This window comes from Olea europaea, chromosome 15 (genome assembly GCF_002742605.1).
Source record: "Olea europaea var. sylvestris chromosome 15, O_europaea_v1, whole genome shotgun sequence".
Lineage (NCBI taxonomy): Eukaryota > Viridiplantae > Streptophyta > Magnoliopsida > Lamiales > Oleaceae > Olea > Olea europaea.
The window spans coordinates 11,815,329-11,839,121 of NC_036251.1; the positions used below are offsets into that span (position 1 = coordinate 11,815,329).

Here is a 23,793-nt window from a genome sequence, read left to right on the forward strand (position 1 = left end):
TAGGCTGCTTAATATATTGGTAAAAATAGATTATTAGTGATGCAAAGAGCATGTCAAGTGAGTTAATTACCATATGAGCCTCTTGTATCTTTGGACCTGAATTATTGCTCATCTCTATTGGGCTACAAAAGACAGTATACAACTTGGTTTCTATGAATTAGAAAAATAATTAAATGAAGCTTGAGAAAAGGGCTCAGCCAATTGCTATGCTACTAGTTGTTCAAATTCCTTAAAAGAAGATTTTGATATTCTTTTGTGATTCTTGCACTAGATTGTAAAGATGGAACATGATGACTTCCTAAGTTTTGCACGAATACAAGCAATTAAGGAAATTAGGAATTACGACTATGAACACCAAGTGTTCAACAAAATATGTAGCTTGGTTCTCTCTTATTTAAAAGCCCCATTGATCATGCTAATTACTCAAGTCAAGCCCTAAATTATGGAAATCTTGTTATCAAAGGCGACATCTCTTAGAGTACCCCGCTCCTTGAATAAAGGAATAGGTGATATATCTTGGAGTCCTCGTTCCTTAAAAAAAGGAATAGGCAAATCGCCAGACGTGTTTGCCCTTGCAAAAAGAGTCTTTCCTGACCTTATTCGCGGGATGTTTATTCCCCGCCTCGCCAGATGTTTATCCCTGACTTCGCGAGATGTCTTTTCCTCACCTCACTATTGTCGAGCTTGGCTCTAAATCCTCTTCTACTCGAGGCCAGCTTATAAGACTCCGATAGTTCGACAGTTCGTCGGATGTTTATCTCTGATTTCGCAAGATGTCTTTTCCTCGCCTCACTATTGTCGAGCTTGGCTCTAAGTCCTCTTCTATTCAAGGCCAGTTTATAAAGACTCTGATAGTTCGACAGTTTGCTAGATGTTTATCCCTGGCTTCGCGATATGTCTTTTCCTCACTTCGCTATCGTCGAGCTTAGCTATAAGTCCTTTTCTATTTGAGGCCAGCTTATAAAACTTCGATAATTCGATACTTTGCCAGATGTTCATCCCTGGCTTTGCGAGATGTCTTTTCCTCGCCTCTCTATCGTCGAGCTTAGCTTTAAGCCCTCGTCTACTTGAGGCCAGCTTATAAAACTCCGATAGTTCGACACTTCGCTAGATGTTTATCCCTGGCTTCGTGAGATGTATTCTCCTCGCTTCACTATCGTCGAGCAGAGTTCTAAGTCCTCTACATTCCGAGGCTGCTTATGGCTCCGATAGTTCGAGTTACTCGCGGGACATCTATCCACTGCCTCACCAGATGTCCTCAGCTTTACAAAGCTTAAACACACTTAACGCGGAGTCCCCTGTGGGTCATTACCTAGGCCGCTGCATTCCCTCCTAAGTTTTACAAAGCTTTAGCCATATCCCAACGCGTCATCTCATGTGGGTCAGCGCACTGGTGGCAGATGAGCTCCACACTCAACTTTACAAAGTTTAGAAGCACCTGACGCAGAGTTCCTTATGGGTCATCGCCTCGATCGCTGCGTTTCCTCCTAAACTTTACAAAGATTTAACCATCTCCTAACACGTCATCCCCTATGGGTCAGCACACCGGTGGCAGATGAGCTCCTCACTCAGCTTTACAAAGGTTAGACGCACCTGACGTGGAGTCCCCTGTGGGTTATCGCCTCGGTGGATGCGTTCTCTCCTAAGCTTTACAAAGCTTTAGCCGTCTCCCAACGTGTCGTCTTCTGTGGGTCAGCGTACCGGTGGCAGATGAGCTCTTTCCTCAAACAGCATCAAAGCTTCAGGGCCTCAGTTGAAGATGTGTCCCGACCTTCAGCTTCACAAGCTTCAGCATTTCCTACGCGTCGTCCTATGAGTCAGCGCTTCAGTAGAGATAGTTGAACCTACAACCGCAGCTGCAACCATATACTCAGCTAATCTTAAAAAGTCAACGACTGATATACATCAGTATGCTTCAGCATCAATACAACTACTTATATCCAGAGCATCGCCTCTGCTACTGTGCCCAGAGCATCGTCTCTGCTACTACATCCAGAGCATCGCCTCTGCTACTGTGTCCAGAGCATCGCCTTTGCTACTACAATTAGAGTATTGCCTCTGCATCCAACTCATCGCCCCTGTCACCTATGTTACTTACATTCAGAGCATCGTCTTTACATTAACTTTAGCACAGTAGCTTACATTTCAAGCCCGACCCGCATATAAATTATACGACTCGGACTTGGGGGACTTTATATTACTGCTAGCATACGCATCACATTACTGCTTCCAAGCATGAATGCCTTATCACTGCTAGCATGTCATACATTATTTTCATCACAGCCAATACGTATGTCGTGTTATCATCATTTTCATTTTATTGTCAACATCATGTTACTTGCTTTACTATAACACTCCTGATACATTGAGCTGTGCGAGCACGTGATTTACTATAATGCATGGCAGACCCTTTGCACATATCTTGAAAAAATGTGATATGTCACACCTTATAGTTATGAGCATTTGAAGGGGCAAATGGAACCCAAATTTATTTGGTATATGTGTTGTGGATACATTGTATTGTATTACAGGATTAGTTTAGTCCATATTACAGAGGAGATGTTGCCGAAATTTCGAAAAAATATATGCAGTATATCTTTCGAGTCAATTCGTAAGTCTTCACTTATTCTTACTCGCACACATTTTCTGAGGCAGTTCGTAAGTCCTCACTTATTGGAGCGACTCATATTTCTCGAGGCAATTCGTAAGTCCTCTCCTATTCAAGATCAATGCATGTTTTCGAGGCCGTTCGTAAGTCCTCACTTATTGGAGCTACCCATCTTTCTGAGGTAATATGTAAGACCTCGCCTACTTGACAGTTTATATTTCATGTCCGACCTGCATATAAATAATACGACTCGAACTTGGGGACTACTATTATGCCTATAAATTACCACTTCATATTTGGCCATCTTATTAGACTCGGACGAGGCCCATCAGAATTGGGCCCCAAAGCCGACGCTCTGACGAGGCTAGCCAAGGCGCCACTGAGGCCCTAAGGAGTTCAGTCGAGGCGCTCGTCGAAGTGCCTATTATTATGTTCATATGATCATCTCCTTATTAGGCTTGGACTTCGGCCCACCAACCTGTTTGGTCCATTTCACTTCCATTTCTCAATATATATGGATTCACTCACACAACTAAGGTATGTTGTACACTCTCTAGCCAAACCTCCATCTCCATACTATTGCACTCTATATATTTATCTCCATCCGGCCATTGACTTGACCTTTTTCTCGTCTGACCGCCTTTACCTCTTGACGGGGTGCTACTTGTGCAGGTTTCGAGGGGACAAGGCTAGGAAACCTGTTGGAGCCAATTTTGGAGGTCAACACTTACCTCACATGGTTATCATCAGTCGAAATCAGATTATTCTTTGTTCACTAAAGGAACTGGGAATTCATTTGTGGCTTTACTGGTTTATGTTGATTATTATCATAACAGGCTTTGATTGCCAAGCCACAAACTCCTTAAAGATTTTTCTCCATAGTCATTTTAAACTCAAGGACCTTGGCCAATTGAAATATTTTCTTGGACTGGAAATTGTTCGATCTCATAAAGAGATTTTCCTATCTCAACATCATTATACGCTTTCAAATTTTAGAAAATACTAGATTCATGGCCTGCGGATCAACTCTTTTGCCTATGGATCCAAAGGTTCATTTACGCTCCTTTGAAGGTGACCTACTTGCTAATGCCTCTATGTATAGGAGATTGATTGGCCGGTTACTATATCTAACCATCTCTAGGCTTAATATTACCTTTGCCATCCACAAGCTAAGCTAGTTTCTTTCCCAACCCAGGCAATCCCATCTCAATGTTGTTCACTAGCTGCTCCGATATCTTAAGCTACTCCAGGACAAGGCCTTCTATTTTCAGCTCAATCCTCTTTCCAGCTTCGTGCTTTTGCTAATGCAGATTGGGGTTCTTGCATTGATACTAGGAAATCAATTACTGGTTTATGTGTCTTCCGTGGTGACTCTTTGATATCTAAGAAAGCTAAGAAACAAAACACCTTGTCTCGATCCTTAGCAAAAGCTGAATATAGATCCTTAGCTTCAACCACCCGTGAACTTCTCCAGATTAAACAATTGCTTGATCTTCAAGTTCCATCTCATAATCCTGCTTTGATATTTAGTGACAACAAGCAGCCATTCATATTGCTACCAATCCCATCTTTCATGAGAGAATCAAGCATATTGAGACCGATTGTCACTTCATCTGAGACAAAATCACTGATGGTTCGATCAAACTTCTCCCCGTTCGCACTCAACACCAACTAGCTAATATGTTCACTAAAGCTTTACCTGCCAAATTGTTATTTCCATTGATGTCCAAGATGGCCATTATCAATCCTCACTGTCCATCTTGAGGGGCCATAACAGAAAATATGGAAGCAACTGGAAGAAATAGTCACTTACCAATTGAAGTTGAAAGTTAGTTAGTTGTTAGGGTAGCTAGTTCACATGTCAATTTTGTATTAGCCCTTGTAATTAGTCTGTTAAATGATTGTCTATTTATACCACACTGTACAGATCATTTTTGATGGAATGAGATGATTCAACATTTCTTCTAATAATATTTACAAGCTTACCTTGTTGATCTCTCCACATTGCTCTTTGTCCCGTTAAAGGCATAAGCATAAGCACGCCACAGCTATAAACATCGGTTTTTTGAGTTATAAAACGAGAAGACGGTGTAGTATCAAGAGAATTGAGTCTTCCGACTTGACCATCAACTTCGATATGCAATTCTCCAGGAGGAAGTGATATGCAAAGTGAGAAATCAAATAGTATAGCAATGTTATCGTTGTCCAAGATGATTTTACCTGGATTGAGCCCTCTATAAATGAGTGGAGTTTGAAATCCAGTGTGAAGATAAGCAATTGCATTCGCAATGTCATTTGCAATCCGTAATTTGCTTTTCCAAGACTGTATTTGATGATTTCTTGGTTCGTGGAGAAGATCAGAAAGCAAATCAGTTCCTGAATATTCGTAAATGAGAGCTGGACACTCAAATTCTGTGCAGCAGCCAATGAGTTTCAACACATTCTTGTGGTGGCTCATCTGTGGAGTAGCTGCTATATCGCGAACGGTTTCTTTGAGGATCCGAGCAGTGCATTTCCTGACTAAAATAGGGCGTTCTTCCAATGAACCTATCGACATGAAATCAAAAATCATTTGGCATGTCAATACGAAGATGTCTGCCTTGTGTTGCCCTGACGAGCTCATTGACGCTTATGTTACAGATAGAGTTCTTATATCTTGCACCAAAGGTGGTGACAAGCTCCTCTAATAGCATACACCTTCATTCTTCTGAAAATGCAATAATTTTTCTTGTTCCTCCTTTCTTGGCATAAAGATTGACACGATTTTTTTACTCGTACCATGAATGTTTTGCATCATATGACAATCCCAGGAAGTAGAGATCAACTGATAACCAGAAAGGTTTTTTACTTGGAGAACCAAGCAAAAAGTCATCCAACCAAAGAAGACCAAAACTAATACAGCATGCTAAAAATCCAGCCTATACAAATCTTGCAATAAATTTCATGTAATCGAGCCTGATGATACCGGAAACATGGCATAATTTGCTTTCATTGCGTAAAAAACAAGAGACAATCTGAAGAAGATTTGCAGGAGAGACGATCAAAATTTGAAAAAGATGAACGCAGAACACCACATCTATTGAGTTTTTTTGGCTATCCCAAAGAACTTTTCTTTTTCGATCATTGTTGCTGCTAATATTTATTTACAATGATTCTTGCTGCATCTTCCTGGAACCCTCAGTTTACTGTCCTCTTATGATTAGTATAATAAACATGTCATTTTCTATTCTTGCCACTATTTTGTTTGTTCTTTCGTAAGTTACATCTCGTTGTTATTGATGCCGTCTTGTGCTGTAAAACATGACAAATTGAGAATAAAATTTGCTGTCTCGCGGAATTTTTCTCCAGGTTTACATTCTTACAAAATCCATAAACTTTGAAAAGATCTGCAGACTCGATTTTTACTTCAAGATTGGAATTACAGAAATCTTGATGGATAGACTTAATCTAGCCATATATACCTGTCATTTGATCTCTCCTACAATTACTTCTATATGCTATTCCTAATTTAACAGTATTTTTAAGCTTCACTGGTTGTCTTTGGTACTTTTTCTGCACTGGCCTTCTTAGAATTTGGACTGTCCTGCAAGGATAAATTAATGTTGCACCCTTGTGCATCGCACCAGTCGATTATCAACTTCATATTAACATTTTATGGCATTCGTTATCCGTCATGGATGATGGCCATCATCATCATGAAAGTTTCAAGTAAAGTTTTATAAACATAAATGGAGAACAAGCACCGCCAATATGAAGAGTTATAGTCATTATAAGTTGTAACAAATCATGGCATCAACTTGTCAACTTCTTACTGCAATGCCCATGTAGAGGAATGACCATATTGCAAGTACTTTAGTGTGCTAAAGTGGATAAACAGACCTCAGAATCAGTACGAGTTCTTTTGCCACATTGACACGTCCAGCCTATCTGCTCCTTTGTCACGAGAACATCTCTGAGCAAGTTTAGAGAAAGCCTGCAATTGATTATCGTGCTCTATTTTGCATCTCTCCCCCAAAATTGTCAGGTCCAAAATTTTACTCGACTCCTAGTCAACGTGGTTTTAACATAGCCCTCCAAAGAAATAGGTTTAAGATATAGAATATAAGCCCGGTGTCCAATTAAGAGTTTGAGGAGAATCTTTCCAAACACGTAGACATCACACTTCTGTGTAATAATGCCTGTCCTAAAGTAGTGGGGTTCAAGGACACCATCCCAACAAGGATATCTTTATCTCTGATTCTCCGATATGCACGGTGAGAAATTTAGGAGCTTAGCAACACCATAATGATCCATGATAATGTTTTTTGCGGCTAAATCTCTATGGATTATAGGCGTGCGAAATTCAGTATGAAAGTAAGCGATAGCATTTGCAAAATCTTGTTCAGTTTCTAGTCTTACTACTTCAAGAGAGTGATCTACCATTTTTCTCAAAGTTCACTTCTTTCTTGTTGAAAAGAATATCGAAACGGAAAAAGTGTATAATTGCTTCCATATCCAGATATAAAGCAGGTATTTTCAAATATAATCAGCAATCCAAGACCTTCAAAACATTTTTGTGACGGTTCATCTGCAACTTGACTACCATGTCATTGATAGAATAGGACTGCCATCCGTCTCTGAAAACATTTTTACTAGAATTGAGCGTTTCTGGAAAGTACTGCTGATGTAATAGCCCGTTTCATTCATCAGCCATAACTTGTCCTGGAAAAGTAACTTCTTAACCCAGTGAAATCTAAGTTCGTTGCTTTATTAAGTTCTTCAACAGTGAACACACGATAGGAAACATCGTACTCGCCTTGGAAGAAGCCCAAGAATCTACAATTAATTCTTTTGTTCTAACAAAACATAAACAATTTTTTCGTATAATGCACAGACAATAATCATAATCAGAAATAACACGTATGATCACAAGAGAATGAACTTGCCGAAAAATAATGATAAAGCCATAAAACCGTCGTTTATTCTACCACTTCTCTTTGGATTTATGTTTCCTTAGCCTAGCATCTTCGCTTCATTTTCTTATCTTGAAATATTCTTCATCTGACCTCAATAAAATAGAATTTTAAGTCTCGATATTTGTCTTTATATATGAGCTTTTCTGCATCGGCTATTCTTGAATTTGTACTGACCTGCAAGAATAATATAAGAATGCACCAAGATTATGATCCCATTTGAGCCACATTAATGTAAGAATAAGAATGAAAAATATAATCGTTATGGACCCCATAAAAGTGATAGAAAGTCAAATATAATGACTTGATGTGATAGATAATGATCATATTTTTCATTTTAATAGACAAATAATGGGAAACAAACAGGGACTAACATTGTTTTTTAGTGTTCACCTAAGGTATACCATGCATGTACCTATTTTTCTTGTATAGTAATCAAAGAAAAGAAATTGGAAGCTTTCGAGAAGAATCAATTCACAAAAGACAGTTCCATCAAAGTTAGCCCACACGACAGAGGCAACTCAATCCACATTATATGAGTTAAGGATCTAACTATAGTATCCACAAAAGAAATTAAGTACTAAATATAAAGTTTGCATTCATATACTTGACTCCATATCAAACATCCATATAACAAGAATTAGAAAGGTTGTCCAAAGTTGGGATATTAAAGAAAAGACAAGAAAAAAGAATTTACAAATTATTCTTTTGATAGAACTAAACAAAAACATTTTTCATACATGTACAGACAAGAAATATATTACGAAATAACATAAATGATCACAAGTTATAACGACCTAGCTGAAAAACAATACACATGCCATAAAACCATCATTTGTGATGTTTTCTCTTTTTTTCCTCCCTCCTCTCTCTCTCCTTGTCCTTCGACTTTTCTTTGGATGTATATTTCTTAGAGTGACGTTTGCTTGAGCCTAGCATCTTTGCCTTCTTTTTCTTATCTTGAGAAGATTCATCATCTGACTTCAGTGAAAAAGGCTTTTCAGGACCTATCAAAATACGTTTTTTTCTAAGCTCTTCATCGGGGCATCCTGACTGTTTTTGCTTGGAATTTGGACTAGTAGGAAGGTATGGGCCAGTTTCATCCATCCTTGATCCAACATCACCCCTGCCTCGCTTGATCCTGCCATCCAGAAAATAGTACAATAAGACTTAAATATACCATGGAGTCTAGAAGAGTGACTAACCCATACAATACAGGGCACAACTTGAATCGTGCATGCGCGGAGAGAGCAGAGGGAGAGAGAATGTGTAGGGGGCTGCGGGCAAAGAGATACCTTGCATGTAGAAATTCCTCCATCTCATCGTCCTTTAGACCATCGTCCTTGCTTGGATGACTCTCCCGGGTAACTCTTTTCTTTGACGAAGATGAAGCACTTGAATGTGACTCATTGTCATAGTATTCCCTACTTGTACTCCTGGAAGTATTGGAAACATCGCTGCCACTTCTCCTCTTGCTACTTCCATTTCTTGACCCTCTGAGCCTACTATCCAGCTCTTTCTCTTTCTGCCTTAACCGCCACATTTCATTTACTTCAACAGCACGATTTGCTGGGAGAACAACATTTTCAAATGCAGAATGTAAAGACATAATAAGAGAACAGAACAGAACAAATCCAACAAGAACACCAATCTCAATGGAACTCTGCGAAATACCAAAAATTGGTTCTGATCCTAAATGATAAATGATACCTCAGCTTATTTCATGCACATACAAATTCTCACAGTTCTAACAGTGTTTAAAGTTAAAACTATAGACCATAAGTCTTAAAGACACTGAAAATCCCCAAAATCTCTAAACAACATTATGGACCTAGTCCACAATATTTTTGGCTCCTTTAAGTACAAGTAGCACATATGAATTTCCTATCTGTTTCATTAACGTACATTCCTGGTTACACAATATAAAAATTTAAAAGTATTATGATAGGTCTAAAAGATAGGGCCACAGACATTGTTACAGTAGTTACTGTACTGAACAAAACCATCCAAATGACCATAAAGGGACCAAAGACATGCCATGACAGAGTGATGCTTCTTCTTCTTTTTCAGATGATTTGGGAAGAGTCTAAAATAACTAGTGAATAACAACTCTATTGTATTTCAATCGGTGCATTGATCTTTGCAGTGTTAATGCTTGGATGATCTAATATGTGCAGAAAATCCTTGGGAAGAATTCGAAGCCAGAATTTTTAAACGGTGGTAATTTGGCATACAAGGATGTTGTTTCACACAGTGGCTTTCGATGTTCAGATAAACAGTTAGGTCATAGTTGCAAGGTGGGAGGGATAGCAAAATAAGAATTAAAACCACATTTTACAATAAAGCTAAACATTTGTTCACGTTTTCCATATAAAAGAGAAGACCCTAGATATCTAGGTTAACAAAGTAAAACTTGGACACAAACAAAAAAGAAACCATTTTCATAGCAACGGAAACTAACCTTGTTGTACACCAAGAACAGTTGCAGTCAAGAAACGTGAATTGGGGCGTCCCCTAACCGTGGGCTGATGAATATAAGCATGCACGCCCTCCTTCTCAGCTTGTCGTCGCAGCTCTGCTGCCTCTTTCAAAAGAATAGCAGCTATTTTATTCTCCGTCTCCAAATCCATCTCTAACCTCCTCTACAGCTGTTTCCGGGAGAAACAAGTAAAGAGTTTCCTGATAACAAAATCCAGTATCTGATCAAGGATATTCAGCCAGAACAATTCACCTGCCCATGTCAAGAAAATGATCTTCAAATTAAAATGCAACCAACAACACGTATTTCACCTAATACACTTGAGAGGCAGCCAGTTTTCAAGTCAATGGAAAACCCTAAACAACCGCATCAAAAATTTCAGGAGAAATATTGTTGAAAAAATCATGTTGCTTGAGAAATATTACCATCAAGAAACAACAATTCTGGAAAAATAAAATAAATTATAAGTTGAGTTCAAATTAAATCATTCGCAACAAACAAATCTAGTCGATTTCAACATATAAAGCCCGTTTCAACACTAATACAATCCGTTACTACCTTCCAAGTATGGGTGATGAAGAAGCTGAGTAGAAATCTCTGCAACATAAGATAAATTGGTGACGAAGGGGCGATGAATATGTTCCCAATTTTAGTGTAATACGGAGAGAGAAAACCTGAGCCGCTCTTCCCCTTCGCTAAACAGAAACGTGTTTTCCTTCCGAAGGTCTGAGTTTTAATTGGGCTTCACAAATATTTCCACTATTTGTAAGGGAAATTTCCATTTTGTAAGAGAATAACTATAACCAATTTCAAAATTAAGAAACAATGTTTAAAATTTTAAAAATTAAATATTAATAAAAATTTATTTATAAAATAATATACAAATCTTATATAATTTGGTCACTAAAATTGTTTCGTTACAAATTACAAATTTATAGGTCACAAACTTATTTCTCGATCACAAATTTATCAAATTAAAGTTAACAAAATATTGATCAAAATTTAACACATTTTTAGGTCACACAATTTATATCGATGTTCGTCACATAATATTTATAGATCACACATTAATCAATTTATTGGTCGCAATCAATTAAATAATTTGCTACCGCTCCTTTGGCAAAACACTGCCACCAGAACCACCCCCACTACCTTCACATTACGACAATCGACATCAATATCACCAACTTCACCATCTCAAACAAACAAAACTATAGCACCATGAACACCAACCACCATATACACCATGTCCACCACTGCTGAAGACCATTGCCAGCACCACCATCTATACCATCGCTACACCATCGTTGAACACTATCGCATGCACCACTGTGGAACACTATCACTTGCACCACAATGGCTACCAAAATAAATGGTTATAAAACTCTCTCCTCATAGCACACTACCACCACCATGCACACCGCACCACTGCACCCGTATCACACTACAATAAAACCTACAAAAAACCATCAGCCATCAAAATTAGAAAATAAAAAAAAAGATCGCGATGGAGTAAGAGGGAAGAATGTACAACAGCATCAACAGATAAGGCAATGGTGCTGTCGACGGCGCTTTCCGACAATTGCTTCTTGAGACCACCCCTACCACCACAACACAATACCAACATCACAACTAGGGATGTCAAACAGGCCGAGTGGTTCGTCGACTCGTTAAAACTCGGCTCGTGGGCGGCTCGGACTCGTCAAATGACGAGCCCGAGCCGAGCAGGGGGCTCGATTCCACGAGCTGAGCCTGCTCGGCTCCTGGGCTCATCCAAAAATATGAAAATTTAAAAAAAAAATGCGCAAATTTTTTTTTTTTTTTTAAAAACACGAGCTCGCAAGCGGCTCGGGGGCTTGGCTCGGCTCTACTCGGCCCACGAGCTTGTGGCTCATGAGCTCACGAGCTCGTGAGTCGAGCCGAGCTCGCCCCAGAGCAACGAACCTAGCTCGAGCTCGGCTCATTTTTCACGAGCCACGAGCTCGACTCGCCACAAGCCCGAGCTGAGCTCGTGGGTTAAATCCCGGCTCGACCCATTGCCATCACAACACATTCATACCGCACAAAAAACCATTAGCCATCATAGTTAGAAAAAAAAAATTGCAATGGAGCAAGAAGGAAGAACGCGCAACAGCATCAATAGATCGGGCCATGACGCCGTCTAAGACTATCTCTGGCGATGGCTTCTTGAGATGACCAATGGTTGCAATGGAGTGGTATAAGGTCAGTTAGAGAGAGTAGAAAAATAAGAGATGATGAAAAAGATAGGGTTTTGCATGGATGGTTGGGTATGAGATAGGTAAGATGAATTAAATATTTTGTACTATAATTATTAATATTTAAAATATCAATTATCATCTGAAATTTGAACAAAAAAAAAAAGGGTAAATCTTAATTTCGAATCTAGAAGCTTAAAACTCTGGTTTGCTTGTCTGGACATCATTTAAAAAGGGAAAAATTTCATATCTAAAGGTTGTATTCAATTGAGACTTTTAAATATTTTAGGAGAGTGTATTCAATTGGGACTTTTGAATGCTTTCATAAACTTTTTTTAAGTAATAACTTCTGTGGATTTCGTGAAATTTTTATAAAATTAATAGAAGTCTTTCATAAACTTCTATGAACTTTCATTTTAAAATTTGTATAAGCTTTTCTTGAATTCTAAAAACTTTTGAAGGTTTTCATTTGAAATAAAATTCACATGAATCTAGTACAATAGTGTGAAATTCTCATAGTAGAGGTGTTTATTCCCACAATTCTCTTTCTTCTTCCCCGCCCCATATATTAAAAAATATTTTAAAAAGAATAAAAATTTAAGACCTTAACTAAATAAATAATAACCACTAAAAAATAAATTTAATATTCAGTATTATTAATATAATATACAGAATAAATAAAAATCAATATATTTAAATTTAATTACAGATTAGCCTATATAACATTTTATAAATTAATTAAAAATGAATGACAAAAGAAAAAAAAATGTTATAAGAATCTATTTAAATTTTTCTTAGGAAAAAAAAAAAGAAAACTAGAAACAAATATAGTTAATGGAAAAAAACAAATTTTAATCACAATTCTAATTTTCATAGAAGGGACAAGGAAAGAGAAATGTTGAAAAAAAAATATATTAATTTTTTTTTTCATAAAAGTCTCCCAAAATCTTGTGATTATTGAGAGACAAATTTCAAGATTTTATTTCAGTACTTTTCGCTTAAAAGTTAGTATCCTGGATACTTTAATAAAAGTCTCTAAAATTTAATAAAATTTAAATACCCAAATACTTGTAGAAACTCCTAAAAAGTTTTAATTGAATATATTGTGACTTTTAGAAAAATTTTAAAATCTATAAAAATCTTAATTGAATACACCAGTACTTTCAGAGAGTCTCAAAAACGTTTACATTGAATACTCTAATCTTTTTAATCCCAAAAAATCATTAGAAGTCTCAATTAAGCACACCATCCTTAAAGATTTTTAAGGATTTAAAAAATTTAAGGATATTCAATTGAAACTTTTATAAAACGTATTCAATTGAATTTTTTTTTTTTTATCTTTGAAAAGTTTGTAAAGTTTTGAAGTATTTAATTAAATTTTTTTAGGAGTCTCTAAAAATCTTATGGTATTCAAAAATTTAATAACTTTTAAAGATTTTTATAATAGCCTCCAATGTACTAATTTTAAATTAGAAAGTACAAAAATAAAATTTCAAAATATATCTTTCATTCATCCCAAGATCTTGGGAGATTTTAACAAAAGATTTTTTTTTTTTTTATATATTTTCTGTCCTGTAAATATTATCTTTCTTCTTCCATTACACTTATAATTTAAAGTTTGCTATCCTTTCTTCTACCTGTTAATTATATTTGTTCCCTTTTCATTTTTTTTTCTCTTTTTTATTGTTTCTCTTCACTTTCTACATTTGTTCCCTTTTCATTTTTCTCTCTTTTTTATTGTTTCTCTTCACTTTCTACAAAAAAATAAAATAAATAAATAAATAAAATAATAATAATAATAATAAATAAATAAATAAATATCCATTGTAAGTAATTGCTCAATTTTGTAAAAAGATTTTATATTGTCATTAAATTTTAAAAATATTACTTAAAATATTATATAAATATTTTTTTATATTTTAGTTATTCTAATTAAAGTGATCTACTTTTGTTTTTTCTTTTTAAAATATTTTTTTATTACATGGGTGAACGATATGGAGGTCAATCGTCAACCTTTTTATGTGAGAATCAAAGTGATTTATATTTCAAATACAAGTTTTCAAAAGTCATCAAAATTTTACAAAAATCTATAAAAATTTGAAAATGAAAATCCAAAGAAATTCCATTAATTTTGTACAAATTTATAAAATTTCATGAAATCCACAAAAGTCGTCACTCATTCCCTAAGAGATTATGATGAGAATCATGGAGAGTAAGTTAAGAAAAATCCGTTGCATGTTCCGGAGTGATACAAATCAATTAAAAAAAAGAAGATCCTAAATCAATTAAAAAAGGGGAAGAAATATGAAGTAAAAAATATGTATAACTTTCTGCTCGGTTGTCGGGTTTTCGTCCATGAGTACAATCTGAAGACGTCTTTCGATTCTACACAAATTTGTCAGATGACTTTGTCGAACTTTGAGGGTCAAATTTGATTGTTTAAGGGTCTATTTTTTTGTTTTTATGTTTTGAATTAGTTTAAGGTATTTTTGTTATTTGAAGTATTTTATTTTTATTCAAATTTGATTTGTAGTTTATTTGGATTTGTTTTTAGAATTTGTTAGTAGTATTTTAGTTTTGTTTAGATTTTTTTAATTTTCTAGTTTATTTAAATTTATTTTTAAAATAAAAGATTTGTTTTAATTTAGGTGTTTATTTTATGCCTATAAAAGGCTCATTCATTATACAATAAAGACATTAATTTTTTGAAAATTAATCATAATGCGAAGTTTTTCACTTATATCTTGTTCTTAGTTGAATAGAACTTATCAAATATTTTCACTATTTGTAGCCTTCAAACTATTCGAACTTATCAAAAATTCATACTCTTCGTAACGTTCAACAATTCATAACAAAGTTCATAGTTTTTGTGATTACGAGGTCAAGATATTATCAGTGATTTCCTTGGTTTTTTGATTCAAGAAATTATTATGTCAAACTTCAAACCTTGATTTTAGATTTCTCAGAGTTGTGATTCAATCTTTTAAGAGTTTTGGAGCTACAATTACTATATGGGTTCACATCATATAGTATCAAAGTTTTGACTCTAAAATCTTGTTTTATTCAAGAGAAAATTGAAGAAAGTTCAAGAAGAAAAATATATTCAATTTCAACGCTAAGATTCGAGGGCGAATCTTCTTGAAGAGAGAGTGAATGATGAGAATCATAGAGGACAAGTTAACAAGAATTCATTGCATGTTCTAGAGTAATACGGATCAATTAAAAGAGAAGATCCTAAACCAATTAAAAAAGGAATGAATATGAAGCATCCACAAAAATGCACAGGATGACAAAAATGTTATAACTTTCAGCTCGGTTGTCGGGTTTTCGCCCATGAGTACAATCTGAAAACATCTTTCGATTTTGCATAAATTTGTTGGATAACTTTGTCAAACTTTGAAGGTCAAATTCGGTTGTTTAGGGATCTATTTTTGCATTTTTATGTTTTGAATTATTTTAAGGGTATTGTCGTTATTTGTAGTATTTTAGTTTTATTAGATTTGTTTTCTAGTTTTTCTAGTTTACTTGAATTTGTTTTTAGAATTATAGTTTTGTTTTGATCATGAGTTTATTGGTCACAAACACCCCCACCTCACGTTATCCTGCCCACAACCACCTTACCACTGTCACGACCAACATCACCACCTAAACACAACCACCCACACGCTATCAAAATATCAAATCTAAAATCATTAGTCATCGCCACGATCGCCAACAACATCACCACCACCACCTCACCAACACTACCAATATCACCATCGCTTCGCCGCTGTAACTAACATCACAACCACCACCTAAACACTACCTAAAAATTAGATCCAAAATCATCATAGTCGCTACTTTCAGAAGCAGCATATTGAAGACTTTGCAGCAATGTCTTGGCATCGCGCGTTTGTAGCAATATCTCGGCATTGAGCGGCTAGGCATCGGCCATCTGCAACAACATCTTTATCATAGTAGCTGCTCTCAAAGTTATGCCGCTACGATGACGTCATGAAAGTTGGCTTGGTGGTGTCGTGAGCGGGGACGGTACCTCCGATGATGGGGGTGTGGTGTGTATATTTATGACTTATGCCTCTCGTACAGACAAGCCTCACAGAACCGAAACAAAAATTTAAAATTTTGGGAGCTACAGTAACTTTTTTCTTTGACCACTTTGGTCAGCATAAAACCTAAAAAAAAAAAAGAAAAGAAAAGAAAAGAAAGAGCTCACTTTCCAATTTCCATAGTGTCCCACTCATTTTTTCCCAATTTGGAGAGTTCACTGCTCCCGCCTCGCCGAAACGGAAGGCTTCACCCCTGAAAAATCTGCAAGTCTTGTACGTTTCCCTCGACTACGGTGAAGATGGTGATGCCCAACTCCGACGAAGATGGTAATAATTTCTTTTGTTTTTCTCCCCTTTCTTGTCATTTGAAATTTCCTTATTTCCCTTCTGTATTATTGAGCAAAGCTTCTTATTTGCTTCCAAAGTTGGGCATGAAATGTTGAAAAGTAATCTGTGGCATGAAAGAATAAAGAAAAAAGAGACTGCTATGTTATTCTTTATCTTTCATGCCACAGATTTAGGATAAAAACTTTATTTTTAGATGTTTTGAAATCAAATTCTACATCTAACGTGAAATATCAAGGCTGCTAAATGGCTTAGATGTCTGGGTGTGCTTAAAAAAAGATTCCATCTTACAGGGAAGTTCAATTTTTTCTTAGGCCATTATGGATGAAACTCACCGATTTATATGAATCAATGCGACATTTTACCAAAGTGCTCTTTATAGTTTGAGCTTTTTATTATATGTACAAGATGAATTGGTAAGCTTTCAAAATTTTTAGGGTAAAGCCATTTACGACAGCCGGAGAAGACGATGACAAAGGAGGGCGAAATTGACAGCTTTGTTGCACTTTGGGCACTCGATAATATGACAAAACGTAAAGATGTTGTCTAACGGATTGACAGTAGCAGGAGTTTGGGACGACAGTGCCGGCAACATCAATAGTAAATCTAGTATTTTAGATCAACGGGGAGAGATGGGAGGAACCAACAAGTATGAGAAAGTGGAGCCTTTGGGACGAAATTTGGTGGAATAGGAGGTAGTGTGAGAATATGAATTAAATTAATTTTATAATAATAATAATAATAATAATAATAATAATAATAATAATAATAATAATAATATCATATAATTTTTGTATTAACCAAATTTATATCTGATTTTTGAAATGAAAACTTAAAAAACCTGGTTCTATATAATTTTAAAAATTCAGATAAGTCCTCGATCTAATCTCTGTCCCCCTTGTTTTTGCAGTAGAATCCTCTTGTAAGAATCAAATATACATTAAAGTACTTCTACTCCAATAAATTTAAAATATTTACAATGCGTATGAGTTTTTTTTTTTTTTTTTTTAACACTCTTTTGGATAATTTTCAAATACAATAACCACATATTTTATATAGTTTAAAATTGTTATTTATCTAAATAACCATTAATTTCCATCACATTGTAATTTTAATAAAGCACGAACAATCACTTGTACAAATTGCCTTATTTGCTGAATATCTAAGACACTCAAACGATCAATCGACCTACTTCAAGAAGAAATATTGGTGAATCTAAATGCAAGACTTCCAAAGATGGTAAAGTACCCAGAAATGGAATCTACCCTCTATGAATAATTTATATGCCATCAAGAACATGTCAATATGAGTTCTGAATGCTAAAAGGGAAGGGAAATATTTTCCCAAGGCAATTCTATCTCAAAGCTACCTCTTTTGAATTTCCAAATTGAGAGTTGGAAAAGTTCAAGCAACGATAAGCAACTCATTACTTCCATCACTTTTGGAAGAGTGGTTCAGTTGATATGGAGTAAATTGAAGCTATTTTGCCACCAATAGAAAAGGAATTAGATAAATGGACTTGAAAGAGCGGATTAAACCAACTTTTTTTCATCTCATGTGAGTCGATAAATCTCTTACAAGAAAGTAGTTGGAGGGCCGAAAGTTAAATAAAGAGATGAATAGTTGTTATTTATTGCAATATTGATGACTATGACAAAATTACACTTCGAATAATCAGTAAGTTTCTTAATCCAACTGTTTTAAGAATATTAAACACGATACGTTCAATTGTAAGTATCAAACAAATTCAAATGCATGAATGACACCTTTATTTTTATGTAACGGTTTAAGTGATTTGATAGTGGTTTTGGATAAAAATGTCTTGCTCATCAATTGTTACTTATTAGTCATATATATAATTCTGGACATATGAATAAGAAAAAAAAGTTTAAAACCCTCATATATTATATTGTTTGTATTGTGTATTAAATATATTTAATAAATATGTTTAGTACACTAGAATGGCTAAAAATTTGTATTACGGATGACAAGCATGTGATACGAATTCGTTAAGTATTAGGGCATCTTCAATGTAATAGTAGATTGTTTAAAAATTGTGCTACATAGGTAAAAATAGATGATGTTTAAAAAATGTTTTCCAATGCATGCTGTAGGAGTAGACATTTTAATCGGACCCAGCCTTTCGAATTGGAATTGTAGGTTTCAGTCTGGATCCGAAAAAGTATATTAGGAACTAAAATTGTGAACTGAAAATCAATCTAGTTTGGATCAGCTCTTAGATCTTGAATTGGAAGTGTGGTACACGACAAAAAATTGAATATATCTTTTTATAATTTTTTTTAAAAAATTTATTCACCCTGACCTAATGATCCCAGGCCCAACAAGTGGCAGTTCGCATTGCTCATCTAATGCTAGGCTCAAATATTTACCCTAATCTATCAAATTCATTCATTTGAATAACTAAATTATATCGTTTTCGTTTATAGTCACTTTTGACCACACTTTTGCATGCTACCAGCCTCACAAACCTTTCTCGAGGCGCCGCGTTGAGTCACAAGTAGAATTAGATGCTATTTGGTGACATATTTGCACCAAATTAAAAAAGTGTTGAAATATGTATTTAGTAGTATATTTTTATTTTTCTATTTCTTTTGGATATTGAAAAAAATTATTTATATTGTCAGCTCACAATTTTTCTTAAAAAGTTATGGGTGCAATCGAACTCAAATCAAAATCAACATTTTTGAATCAAGTTTGGTTCCAACAATTACATGAAGCCATTTCTTGGATAATTCTTGCTTGAAGAGGTGGAAAAACAAGGGTGAATTTGAATCGAAGAACTCCGGATGATGAATTATTTCGCTTTCTCTTGTTTTCTTTTTCTTAAAATGTTATGCTAAATTAATTTTGTGCTAGAATTACAATGAAACTTGTATCATAATTCTTTAACTTTTGAATTTTATTTCTTTTTGACATTCAAAGCAAGTTTTCAATTTTGAATAGTTGACATGAATTTATTCTTCTTTACAATTGTATGCATAATGATTGTTTGATTATTGTAGCTTGTGTTACTTTTGAGGGATAGAAAATGAGATAAACATAGTATCAATTATAGTAAAGTCCGAGAATAGAAATTTACCATTGTGCTTAATGTGATATTTAATTATTTATAAATGCATTCTTGTATGTTTGCATCCGTCATATAAATATAGTCGGGTCACATGTAAGAACCAGGTAGAGGAGTGTAACTGCCTTATCGCAGCTATCCGACTTGTATGTGAAAAGCTTATGTTTAATTCTACTTGAGAGAAAATGTTAAATAAATTAATAATATTAATTTTGATAATTGAATTGCGTTGTCAAATTCAAATGTTCGAAATTAAAAGAGATTGATATAAGGGGATTCGGAATCCTACTACATTTTTTATTATTATATTTTCATCACACTTGCATTAATCACAATTTTAATTGATTTTGGTTCAGTTAGGTCTTTCATTAATGAGTACATTAGCCAAAGTATTTAGTGCTTATTTGATAGGGATTATGAGAATTGATTTTTTGATCGTTAGAGATAAAGTAAGTCTTATCTGTGAGAGAATAATTCAAAAATGACGACTAAAATAGTGAAATAACGATTAAAAAATTAATTTTAATTGACTTAAAATTCCTACCAAACAAGCTCTAGACTATTTAGAAAAATCATTGACTTCCATAATTTTGATTAAGGCTGAGTTAAGTCGAATTTAAATCATTACAATCCTTGTGAATACGATACTTTGACTCAAATTATTTTATTATTTGTTCTCGATCCTTACATTTGCCATATTACAAACAAAAATATTTCTTAACAGTGATCACGAAAAAAATTCATATACTATCTCATGCTTTTGTCACAATTTCGTCACTAGTATTCTAGGAGTCAATTATAAACAAGAGCCTTGAGCAACAAGCTGTTTTATCATAATATCAAATGTCATATCTTACAAGATGAGGTGCAAAATTTACTTCGGGAATTAGGCATATATGAAAATGATTTACAGTATTCTCTTTCTCAAGCTAATGGCGACTCTCTTTGGGGAAAGACCATACTAATACACAAAAGTAACAACTAATGAAGAAAAGAGTTTAATCAATCTGCTAATTAACTGGGGGAGATCTGTAGTAGGCTGGAACAATAGCAGGGAAGAACATTTATCTAAATCCCTCAGCATTCATAATAGCAAAAATAATTCCAGATGCACCCTGTAAAGAGAAAATACGTCGTCAGTTTCGCAAGTGATAAATATATATTGAACATGATTTTAAACTTTTGTTCTTCCTTATTGTCAACTTTTGGTGGTCACAGAAGAATAGAAGAAAATTTCTGTATTATTATTAACCCTGTTTGGGCTGTGATTTTGGGATTAAATGTATTTTGAAATAGTGAGTTTTTGAAGAGCGTATAGTTGAAAGACAAGAAAAAGTTTTTTTACCTGCAATATTATTTTATAGATTTTATATGCGATTGAAAATGAGTTTTAAAAAAAAAAATGAAGCCCAAACAAGGGTTTAATTGATAGCCACGATTCAAGATACTTGGACAGGGTCGTAGCATCATTTAGATCATGTATTGGCCGAAGAAGATCTCGGATAACAATGATATCTAGATAGAGCCACAGTCATTCCTCCACCAGTTAAAGGATGCCGCATGTTGAATGCATCTCCAATTGGAAGGGCATCCGGATGCAACAAAAATAAGTAATGTAAATAACCAGAAGATTATGTGAAATTTTAGAAATAAGAGATTGCGATGGTCTGGTGGATTTTGGGTTTGAGATGATGATTGTGTGTGTGTGTTTTTTTTATTTATTATTTCTTATATTTTAATTTAATTATTTAATGTGATAAATAGAAAGTCACTCTTTTGCCTCTTTTTAAAATATAAAAAATGTAGTTAAAATTGAATTTTTGGTCGACTGATGGAATTGTGGATGGAAGCTATCTAAAAATACTTTACCTGCAATGTTTGAAAAGGTTAAAGGGTGATGATTATAACAAATCAAAGGTTTAAAAAAAGTCTGCTAATATTTCAAACGTTTGTGACTTTTGCGGCAATTATTTCTTTAATATTTCACAAAGCTTTAGGCAGTCTGTTATTTTATTGCAATCATTTTCCTTTACAAAGCTATGAGACCACATATAGATGACACTCAGATATCATATATGTCCAATTTTGAATATTGATGTTAGAGTCCATTCAAATAAAGTTGAATTATCACTTGACCCTTGTGATAAATACATTGCTTTAGAATTTTGAGCAACGAGCTAGACATATTTGTAAGCTAAATCTAATTTCATAAAATTAGATTTTCAATTACCACACGACAATTTAGTAAGACCCAATCTTTTTTAAAATCAGGGATCAATTTGCAACTACTTCCTCATTTGACTCAATTGCATAATGAAGTTGTACGAGAAAAAAACTACGTTTCTGATGTTTATCTAGTCTTGATCAAAATTCTGTTGTATATTTTACATAGATTGACCTACTCGCTCCTTGATGTATACACCCCCTTTTCTGCTCCACCTATGGAGACAACATATTAAAATTGAGGCTGGACGCCTTGCAGACTACAGAGAGAATGAGGTAGTTACTGCTTCCTCCATGTTATATTAATTTAAATTTAGTTATAACTTGTAATCAATATTGAATTATTTGTTTATAGCAAGATGTAACGACTGCGGTTTTAAAATTGCAGTTACGCTGCAAGGGGTGCATATAAAAAATCCCCAAAATGGTGAACAAAACAAAATGTGAGTAGCTACCATGTTACGTTTACTGAATTGAAGTACTTAAAGGAGACATTGACGACATTATTGGGTATGAAGATGTGCAAATAGACAGATGGAAGGACTTAACGACAATCATGGAGCAATGGACATGAAGGCTCTGGCTGAGTCTCTGAATGAATAGAGAAGAAGGATTTGACATTTTGCTCATCGAGATGATTAGCCTTTGCAATCAAATTTGGATTAAACTGATTGCTTTCATTAAAATAATACTCTTAAGATATTTATTCATTTTGCAAATTCTTGCTTCTTTTTCACAAAGTGTATAGTTCTATTGGCATTAGGTGCAAGTTTGATTTACTTCCAATCTCAAATGTTGTAATTGTTTGCTAAACTGCTGTTCTTGAACCTTGAAAGAAAATGAGGTTATCGATATTCACGTCTGTTATTTTCTTACGCAATGTTCAAGTTGTTGACATATATGTACCGTTGGAGGTTTGAATTCTTTTTCTTCCTTGTGCCCTTCAATTATCTCAAAGGTAAAAGAACAAATATAAATGAACCGAATCACTATCCGCCGATGCCACATTTTCCTTGGAATAAACTTTGCTTAACATCACACATCTCTATATTATCCTCAATTCCAAGTTCAATATTAGTTTAAACCAGGATTATATGTTAATTCTAATATGAATAATAGCTTCGAGTTAAAGCAAAATTCAACTTTCAATGAGTAGAAACAAAAAGTGTTTTCAAATAATGCCTTTTTAGCCTATGTTTTGAACTTCATGTAAACAAAATTTATCTATTCATTTTTTCCTTTCTCATGGAAGGTCATGAAAAAGTAAATCAAGGAAGGAAAAACGTGTCTCTACTCTAGGCACACAAACAAGAATAGATTGATGCTCGTTGAGAGAAATTAAAGTAGGACACCTCCGTAAGTAGCTTGACAAATTGAGAGCATCCAATTCAGAGCAGACCTGAGTACAATGTGCATATCTTTGTCCTTCTTCCAAATATTTATCATAGGCATCTCATTGGTAAATACTAGCATATGCATCTGAAATTAACTTGTCTCCCATATGACAACAACTGCAATTTAGTCACAAAGTTTTGGTCTATATGAATTCCTTCTATAATACTAGAATTCTCATAATAAATTGAAGTGATCATATATTAATTTTCTACAGAAATTTGGGTGTTAATCGCACAATGGATCCTCCACTGGAAGACACTATTTTGTGGGTATTGTTGACCCCGGAAATTGGTCCTTCCATGTGGCCAACTGAAAGCTACTCCACGTATTCCTCCCTGCGCACAATCAGCGAATAGTCAGGTGTACACGGCAGGAACCAGCGCGGGTGGTGGCGGTCGTATACACTCCGACGGTCAAGTCAGGTTTGGGTGATCGGAACAG

The 23,793-nt window shown here is 34.8% G+C and overlaps 2 protein-coding genes across 2 annotated transcripts; both read right to left on the bottom strand.

Moving 5' to 3' along the window:
- Positions 1-4,356: 4,356 nt before the first annotated feature.
- On the bottom strand, positions 4,357-5,231 carry LOC111411242 (non-functional pseudokinase ZED1-like). Its single transcript, XM_023041792.1, has 2 exons — positions 4,595-5,231; positions 4,357-4,400 (listed from the first exon to the last, which is right to left on the bottom strand). The coding sequence occupies exons 1-2, from the start codon at positions 5,229-5,231 to the stop codon at positions 4,357-4,359; spliced, it is 681 nt and encodes a 226-aa protein (XP_022897560.1).
- Positions 5,232-8,244: 3,013 nt separating this feature from the next.
- On the bottom strand, positions 8,245-10,772 carry LOC111410178 (zinc finger CCCH domain-containing protein 13-like). Its single transcript, XM_023040410.1, has 4 exons — positions 10,598-10,772; positions 10,022-10,291; positions 8,856-9,129; positions 8,245-8,701 (listed from the first exon to the last, which is right to left on the bottom strand). Exons 2-4 carry the CDS (start codon positions 10,188-10,190, stop codon positions 8,392-8,394), a joined length of 753 nt encoding a protein of 250 aa, XP_022896178.1. The 5' UTR covers positions 10,191-10,291; positions 10,598-10,772; the 3' UTR covers positions 8,245-8,391.
- Positions 10,773-23,793: the final 13,021 nt, after the last annotated feature.